General features: G+C 39.7%; 1 protein-coding gene across 5 annotated transcripts in view; it reads right to left on the reverse strand.

The window, feature by feature from the left end:
* The window catches only part of dpp6a (dipeptidyl-peptidase 6a), a 461345-nt gene that overhangs the window by 70889 nt on the left and 380383 nt on the right, over window positions 1–10073 (reverse strand). For all 5 annotated transcript variants that reach the window (XM_072679277.1, XM_072679276.1, XM_072679278.1 and 2 more), the window contains 2 exons: window positions 6668–6720; window positions 5339–5420 (listed from right to left, as the gene is read on the reverse strand). In XM_072679277.1, coding sequence (XP_072535378.1) covers window positions 5339–5420; window positions 6668–6720 — 135 coding nt within the window. The remainder of the gene's footprint in view (window positions 1–5338; window positions 5421–6667; window positions 6721–10073) is intronic.

The raw sequence follows: 10073 nt of genomic DNA on the forward strand, positions 1-10073 counted from the left end.
CACAGATGGAATTTGATGGGCCAGATGGAATTTGTGAACACACAGATACACACCAGTGAAACACACATTGCGGGTATCGAACCCACAATATCCCTAAACCAGCTCTAAACCACTGAGCCAGAAGATGGGTGTCAGGGAAAGTAAGTACTCACTGTTCCTCTTTCTGTGTGTGTGTGTGTGTGTGTGTGTGTGTGTGTGTGTGTGTGTGTGTGTGTGTTTGTGCAGGCATGAATGCAAATGAATGTGTGTATTGTATGCAGATGTTGTTGTCTGTACTGATGTGTGTATTGTATGTGTTGTTTGTATGTAAATGTGTGTGTGTGTGTGTGTGTGTGTGTGAGTGTGTGTTTAATTAAGTTAGCTGCAGTGTGCAGGGGCCTGCAGACAGTGGCCTAACAGGAAGTGACAGCACTAATCTGGGTTATTTCATGACTAATGACAGGAAAGGCTGAGCCGTATCAATTCACCAGCAGCTCTAATTAATTCACTGCTGAAATTACAGGTAATTAATTACACTGTGCTGCTGGGAGAGAGCCTTCATGATGGGTCTGTCTGTTACACACACTTTCGCATCAGGCCTACACACACACACTCACGCACATATGCACTAGGGTCTATTACTTTAGAGACACTGACTATCAATTGATCCACACACAGAAAGTGTCATTAATGCACAACAACAACAATACTACTACTACTACTACTAACATTAATAATAACATTATTATTATTATTGTTATTATTACTATTATTATTAATAGTAGTAGTATTAATAATTGCACTAGTATTGTTATCATTCTTCTTCTTCTTCTTCTTCTTATTATTATTATTATTATCATCAATCATACTATTATTATTATTATTATTATTATTATTATTGGTGGTAGTAGTAGTAGTAGTAGTAGTATTAACAACAACAATAATAGCTGGTTGGGAATCACTACAGGGTCCATGACCCTTTATTAACACAGTATTTGAGCCACATCTGATTAATTGAATTATTGAATTGAATTACTGAATTATTATTATTATTATTTATTCAGAAGTTCAAGGCCAAATAGTAAGGAATATTATATAATTCAAATAAATAAATGACAACAGGACATTAAAAATATAGTAGAAATTACTGTAATAAATAAAAACATTTAAATACTGTGTACTGTGTACTTTATCTCACTTCAGTGCTTGGTTAATCAAAACAGAACTGATAATTACTGTTAATTAACAATTAGAACTGTTAATTAATTGGCTCATTGACATACAAAATGTAAAATTATTAATAATTAAATTATTAAAACCATTTGTACCTAAAAATAGCACAATACAATAATATACTGTGTAATACTGTTCTCCCATAGCAGTTATCATAATAACAACAATAACAATAGTATATAAAAAGTAGCCAAAGACCATAACATGAAGCAAGCAGCTGAAGCATACGATCATACCGGTCTACCAGCAGTGGCAGAAATCCCAGCCTACAGGAGATTCTCCTGTGGCCGAAATACGCGACTGACGGACAGGGACCCCTTGTCTATTACATGATATCACATAATGATCTATCTGTTAGCTATGCTAATTCACTTTACTCCATGTTCTAGATAACCGTCACTCATACAGTATCAGAAAGCACATGATCAGGTATATTATAGATTACTGATCACCTCCACACACTTTAGACAAGATTTAGGCAAGTGGGCTAGAGGTTTCCATTACTTGCTAGCTACATTAGCCTCTTAGCTCCTGGGCAAAGCTAAAGAGTAAACGTCTGGCTGACTGGCAACATCTATGGTATGTGGGGGAAATATGTACTTGATTATTCATTAAGTTTACTGTGTGAAAACAGTGTGTACACAGCTCTGGGTTTCAGTAGATCTGTAACTCTGACTTCTTTGGATTTGCAAAGATGGGTGACAGTGGCGCAGCCTCTGGGTTTGCAGGGTTCTTGCATATGGGATCTTGTTTTGGGGGTCCCATTAATCACTTCTGCTTCTTGTCGGAGCATAACTGTCAATTTCAAGCCCATTTTCTTCAATCACTGCTGGGGAACAGCACTCAGGTTGTGCGAGTACTAAGAGTTCTAGAAGTAATTACAAGCTTTTAGCCAAAGTGGAGAGTCCTAAAGTGAAGACTTTTTTATGAATTTTTATGAGAAGGGTAGAAGGATCACTAACAGCTGTTTCAGCTTCCCTGCTAAATGATATGGACACTACTGAAAGTCCCAGTGATGATTTCACTAAGATAAGATATGTGGATTTGGAAAAAACGTACTGGAAAAGATCTCCAGCTACTTTAGGACATAATTATTTTTAGGGTCACAACCCGAGAGGACGAGAGGGTCCTTACCAAAGACAACATCCAAAAATATAACAGGGTTGTTATATAACTACATCTGATTCTTTACCCCAGACAAAATCACATAGTGCACTATATGGACAAAAGTATTGGGACATGTGCTCTTTCAGAGTTTCTCCTGCTTTTGTTGGAGTAGCTAAACTCTCTACTGTCCATGGAAGAAGGCTTTCTACTAGATTTTGGAGGAGCATTGCTGTGAGGATTTGATTGCATTCATTGATTACAGCATTAGTGAGGTCAGGATGTTGGATGATGATCAGCACGTCCAAATATTCCCTGTCAGACGACAGTATGGAGGTACCACTGTTCTGTAACTTGACTCATTATGTATTTACACCCCCTAAATGTACATAAACTATACATTTAGTTATGGGAATACAGGTTGCTTTGGGAACCAGGCCTTGTGACCGAGCCTTTTCTGTGCCAGTATCTTAGTAGAACAGGAGGTGTAAAATAACAGGGTTGTTAAACTACATCTGACGATTCTTTACCCCAGACAAAGTCACATAGTTCACTATATGGACAAAAGTATTGGGACATGTGCTCTTTCATTGTTTCATTGCTTTTGCTGGAGTAACCAAACTCTCTACTGTCCACGAAAGAAGGCTTTCTACTAGATTTTGGAGGAGCATTTCTGTGAGGATTTGATTGCATTCAGTGATTACAGCATTAGTGAGGTCAGGATGTTGGATGATGAACACCACCCCACCTCATCATCCCCAACTCCTCCCCAACTCATCCCAAAAGTACTGGATGGAGCTCCACCACCATCATTCCAGAGAACACAGTTTTTCCACTGCTCCACAGCTCAATGCTGGGGGGCTCTATACTCCTCTAGCCCACGCCTGGCATTATTAGGCAGCATTGTGCCAATAGGTTCATGATGTTTATCTGCTCCTGCAGAGAGTCCTAATTTATTGGCAGTACTTCCCAATAATGGCAAAGTGAGTGTGGCTTCAGTTGTAAATGGGGTTAAGGGGGCCAGGTCTTTACAACAGTACCTCCAGGGAGCGATCTGCTAAAATCGGACCCCAGGCTGGTTGGTTTCATCTCCAGTGATGAGCTGAATCTCATGCTGCCTAATAATGCCAGGCGTGGGCTAGTAGAGGGGTATTATATAAAGCCCCCCAGCAGTATTGAGCTCTGGAGCAGTGGAAGAACTGTGTTCTCTGGAATGATGGATGGTGGAGCTCCATCCAGTAGTTTTGGGATGAGGTGGGGTGGTGATCATGCAACACTTTGACCTTATTAACGCTCTTGTCACTGAATGCAATCAAATCCTCACAGCAATGCAATGTTCTCTAGACAGCAGAGACAGTTACTCCAGCAAAAGCAGGATACGCTCTTTTTTTTAATCAAACAATATTTATATGTATAGTGTGGTTCTCTTCCTGGGTATAGCCTGAGGGGAGACAGTGCCCCTGGGATTTCCAACATAGCTGCACACACACACACACACACACACACACACACACACACACACACACACACACTGCAGTTCAGTGAAATCCAGAGGAGGCTCAGAACATTCGATCTTTGAATGGTGTGAACGATACACACAGTAAAAGCCTTCGCTGAAACAGGCTGTGCGGCTCGGTCTGGCTGTCTGGCTCTGATTTATTCTGTTTATAAGAACCTGCAGTTCAGACCTGAGTTCTAAACCAGTGGGAATGAGAAGAACACTCCAGAGGTGTGCACCATGGAGAACATCCCAATACCAGAGTGAAGAAAAGACATTCTACAACCCAGTGAAATGTGAAATGACCTGTTCTAGACTGTGGCACTCCAGTATGAACAGGAGATCCTCATAGGGCAGTGTGAACAGGAGAAAGCCTTCTAAAACACAGAGAACGTTCTAGAACAGTGTGGTCGGGGAAAGTCTTCTACAACATTCTAGACTAAATTCTAGATTAAATGATGAGAACATTCTAGAACAGTGTGAACTAGGTGGGACATTCGAGAACAGTTTGGATTGCGAGAACATTCTAGAACCGTTTGGATGGTGAGAACATTCTAGAACTGTGGAAATTAGACGTGACATTCTAGAACAGTTTGAATGGTGAGAACATTCTAAAACAGTTTGGATTGTGAGAACATTCTAAAACAGTTTGGATTGTGAGAACATTCTAGAACAGTTTGGATGGTGAGAACATTCTAGAACAGTTTGAATGGTGAGAACATTCTAGAACCATTTGGATGGTGAGAACATTCTAGAACTGTGGAAATTAGACACGACATTCTAGAACAGTTTGAATGGTGAGAACATTCTAAAACAGTTTGGATGGTGAGAACATTCTAGAACAGTTTGGATGGTGAGAACATTCTAGAACTGTGTGAATTTGGGGGGCATTCTAGAATAGTTTGGATTGTGAGAACATTCTAGAACTGTGTTAATTAGATGGGACATTCTAGAACAGTTTGAATGGTGAGAACATTCTAGAACCGTTTGGATGGTGAGAACATTCTAGAACAGTTTGAATGGTGAAAACTTTCTAGAACAGTTTGAATGGTGAGAACATTCTAGAACAGTTTGAATGGTGAGAACATTCTAGAACAGTTTGGATGGTGAGAACATTCTAGAACAGTGTAAATTAGACGGGACATTCTAGAACAGTTTGAATGGTGAGAACATTCTAGAACAGTTTGAATGGTGAGAACATTCTAGAACTGTGTGAATGGGGGAGTACAGTCCAGAACATTCCTAAACAGTGTCAAATTAGAAGTACAGTGTAGAACAGCCTGAAATCAGGGCAGTATCTAGAACAATAGAGGAGAAATAGGAGAACATTTTAGAACATTATGAATTCTTGAACAGGGTCAATGGGGAGAACGTTCTAGATAATTCTAGAACTACCACACACAGATTTGACACCCCAACCCAAAGTCTGGATTTACTGGTGTTGGGGGGGTGAAGGTTGGATTGGGGGGCTCTGGACTGTAGATGGCTGCAGCTGCGAAGGATTGTGGGAAGTGTAGTTCTTACCAGCTGCTGACCCTGAGGCCCCCATCCCGCGTACTGAAGACGAGCATTACGCACTTCTGGAGGATTCAGGATCCACGTTTCCCTGTGAAGAACACACACACCTTGATGATGTCATAGGAAGAGCTGGTATCTGCAGAATGAGAACTTTACAACAGAGGGAGCGACGTTCTCAGCGTAATTCAGACTGAAGTCAGTGAACCGATTCATGATTGACTGAATCAGTGAGTGAGTAAGAGAATCAGTGAGTGAGGGAGTGCATGTGTGAATCAGCAAATTAGTGAATGAATCAGTGTGTGTGAAAAAGTAAAGCTATTTGAATTAGAATCAATGAATCCACTGAGTGAATGGATAAGTGAGTGAATCAGTGAATGAATAAATGCATAAGTGAATCAGTGAGTGACTGAATCACTGTGAGTGAGTGAGATTGTATGTTGAGTGAATGAGTCAGTCAATAAATGAGAGAGAGAGTAAATATGTAAACTAGTATATAAGTGAGAAAATTAGTGAGTGAGTGAATCAACAAGTCACTGAGTGAATCAGTGAGTGAATCAGTAAGTGAGTAAATAAATAAGCAATTAACTGAGTGGGTGAGTTGAGTAAGAATCAGTATCTAAATGAATCATTAAGTGAGTACAAATGTGAATCGGTAAGTAAGTTAATTGGTGCGTGAGTGAGTGAATCAGTACCTAATTGAATGAGTCAGTTGACTCAGTCAAACAGTGAGTGAATGAGTGAGTGAGTAAACAAGTAAGTGAGTGATTGAGTGAGTGGGCTTGAATCAGTGTGAATGTGAACCAGTAAGTAACAAAAAAAGTGAATGAGTGAGTGAATCAGTCAGTCAGTGAGAGAGTGAATCATCAAGTAAGTACATACTGTATGTGAATCAGTAGGTGAGTAAGTGAATTAGTGAGTAAGTGAGCAATCAGTCAATATGTGATTCAGTGAATCAGTATATAAATGAATGAATCAGTCAAATAGTGAGTGAATGAGTGATTGAGTAAACAAGTAAGTGATTGAGTGAGAGGGTTTGATTCAGTGTGAATGTGAATCAGTAATTAACAAAGTGAATGAGTGAGGTCATAGGCAGTTGACTGAGTGGATAAGCGAGTGAATCATTAAGGGAGTTCATCAAGTCAACATCAGTTCTTCACCATCGGTTAGAAGAGCCGTTTACTGAAGGCTGCAGAATTAGAGACATGTGACATCTGCTCTGTATCTCTGGTCTTCACGAACTATGGATGGGCTTTCTGACACACACTGCTGCACATCGTTCTGCCACTAGGGGGCATGAGGGAAAACTGCAGCGTCTCTGTGGACCAAAATACTTACGGAGTCTCCAAGCTACAGATGATGTAGTACGCAGTGAAGGAGTACTGGTACACCTGCAGGACAGACATAGAAATATTATTATTATTATATGCAGTTATTGAATAATAATAATAATAATAATAATAATAATAATAATAATAACAACAACAATATGGTACGTATTATTATTATTATTATTATAAAGAAAATGACCATTTATTTTCATTTTTTTTTTGTTTGTGTTTAATGTAAATATTAAAAGTAAAGTCCACACGATTCATAAATGGTATTGTGATATCATAACTTTTTGTGATGTCATAAAAAGCCAATGATACATTAAACTCCGCCCATTCGTTCCTCAGTTTCAAGCAGTGTTTCAGCTGCTTTTTGAATGAGGCACATTACACGGCAGCCACTTAGAACAGAGATAATTTACATACACTATTTGGACAAAAGTATTGGGACACCTTCTCATTCACTGTTTGTTCTGAAATCAGTGGTATTAAAAGGAGCTGATCCTGCTCTCCTTTGTTGGAGTAACTGTCTCTGCTGTCCAGGGAAGAAGGCGTTTTACTGGGTTTTGGAGGAGGAGCATTGCTGTGAGGATTTGATTGCATTTAACAACAAGAGCGTTAATGAGGTCATAGATGTTGGATAAATGATCAACACCCCACCTCCTGGTTCCTGCATACCAGGAACATCCCACAAGACCTGCCTGATGTTTTGGAGATGTTCTGATGACCCAGTCATCGTCTAGAACATCACAGTTCGGTTCTTGTCAAAGTGTCTCAGATTCTTCACTTGCTGCTAATATGCAGATCCACACCTTCACCTGTTAGTGGTATTAATGTTATGGCTGATTTGTGTATTTATTACATTGTTTTTTTAATGAGTGTGAATATTACTGAGAATTAGCATGCTACACCTGTACACACACACACAGCAGAGAGAGAGAGAGAGAGAGAGAGAGAGAGAGAGAGCTCCTCCGTGAAGGGCAAGCAACAGTGTGGCACAGTTAGTTGGAGGAGTGATGTGTGCTTGCGTGTGCGCGTGTGTGTGTGTGTGTGTGTGCGCACAATGACAGCTGGGGGACAGGGCTGTCATCCATCAAGGCGATGCTGCGACGGACATGGAATAACAAACTATTTCACACACACACACACACACACACAGTGTCTCTTGACTGCTCTCTCCCCACTAAGTGTGTGTGCGTGTGTGTGTGTGTGTGTGTGAAGTGCTGTGGGTTCCACTACCCTTTGCTGATGACACTTCTGAACTGCATCTGCACTCCAGAGAGACAGGTGGTCTAATCACAACTACTCTCTGTCATCTGCAGGACTACAGCAGCGTCCCAAACCAACAACAAAAGCGGCCTTGTCCCAATCGAACAACAAAAGCCTCACTCGTCTCAGTACATCAAAAACACAGCCTCATCTCAATTCAACAAAAAATAGCCTCGTCCCAATCCATCAAAAACTCCCGCATCCTAACTCAACAAGAAATGCCTGATCCTAGTACATCAAAATAACAGCCTTGTCCCGATCCAACAAAAAAGGTCACTGAACATAAAATAGATAAATAAACAAAACTTTTTTGCAGCCTCGTCCAAATCCGACTTTAGGCTTCATCCCAATTCAACATAAAAATTGGCCTCCTACCAGTACAACCCTAAACCCTAAAACCAGCTTGTTCTTATACACTAAAAAATGGCCTTGTCTCAATTCAACAAAAAAAAAGACCTCTCCCTGGTATAAATGGTCTTATCCCTTCCCAATAAAATGGTCCTGTCCCAAACCAAATTCCTTTAAAAAACACTCACTTCCTAGTTCATTTAAAAACAGCCTAGTTCCAATCCAACAAAAATTAATTTAATTTAACATAAAAAAATATATAATATATTATATTGTTATATTATATTGTTTATATAAATATATACAAAAAAAAAAAAAAATATATATATATATATATATATATATATATATATATATATATATATATACAAAAAATATATATATATATTTTTTTTTCCCCACAAAAAAACAGCCTCGTCCAAATCCAACATTTGAAAAAGCTTCATTCCAATCTGGCATTAAAAATGGCCTGTGCCCAGCCCAACCCTAAAAACAGCCTTGTCTCAATTCAACAAAAATGGCCTCATCCCTTCCCAACAAAATGGTCCTGTCCCAAATCAAATTAAATTATAATAAAAACACCTGCTTTCTAGTTCATCTACAACAGCCTTGTCCCAATCCAACAAAAAAATGTCTAATCTAGCATAAAAAAATAAAAATCGCCCCAATCCAACAAAAAAGATAATCTAAAAATTTTTAAAATATTTTTTTTCTGCAAAAAACAGCCTCGTCCAAATCCAACATTAATTCCAATCTGGCATTGAAAAAGGCCTGTGCCCAGCGCCCTAAAAACGGCCTTGTCTCAATTCAGCACAAACACCCTCTTCCTGGTACATCAGTCAATAGTTTCATCCCTTCCCAACAAAATGGTCCTGTCCCAAATCAAACTACTTCAAAATAAAAACACCTGCTTCCTAGTTCTTCTTAATAACAACCTTGTCTCAATCCAACGTCTCAAATGACCTCATACAGCCCAACATTACTACCGGCCTTGTACCGATCCAACATTAAAAAAAGGCCTCATCCCAATCCAACATTAAAAAAGGCTTCATCCCAATCCAACATAAACAGTGAATTCCTCTCAATGCAGCTTAAAAACAGCCCTGTCTCAAGAAATGGCCTCGTCCTAATAAAAAAAAAAAACACCTCATCTAAAGTGCATCAGTAAATATAAATGGCCTCATTCCATGCCAAAAAATGGTCCTGTCCCAAATCAAACAACAACGCTTTGCATTCTTATCACATGGACGTTCTCTGAAAGTGGATGTGGATAGTAATATAGTTCTAATTAAACAGGTAAGGATTAAATAATGAAGAAGGCCCTGAGACACTGTTGTGGGGTCTTGACCCAGCTTTATCTCTTCATGGAGAAATAAAGGGTCTGCCCTATCTAGAGGCCAGAGATTTTCCAGATTAACTCCAGATTAAGATAAAGAGCGTCACAAGGACTGACGGGCCGAGCACTAAACCAAGCACCAAATCCACACCGATCAACCATTACATTAACACCACCTGCCTAATTATTGAGTAGGTCCCCCTTGTGCTGCCACAATGGATCTGACCATTCAAGGTATGGAGTCCACAAGAGTCCACAAGACCTCTGAAGCAGGGAAAATTGGCAAGCATCCGAATCTGAGACACTGTGACAAGAACCAAGCTGTGATGTTCTGGACAACTGGGTCAGAACATCTCCAGAACATCAGGCAGGCATTGTGGGTGTTCCTGGTATGCAGTGGTTAGTACCTACCAAACGTGCTCCAAGAAAGGACAACTGGGTGAGGGAGTTCATGGAGGCC

The sequence above is a fragment of the Salminus brasiliensis genome, chromosome 5 (assembly GCF_030463535.1).
Source record: "Salminus brasiliensis chromosome 5, fSalBra1.hap2, whole genome shotgun sequence".
Classification (NCBI taxonomy): Eukaryota; Metazoa; Chordata; class Actinopteri; order Characiformes; family Bryconidae; genus Salminus; species Salminus brasiliensis.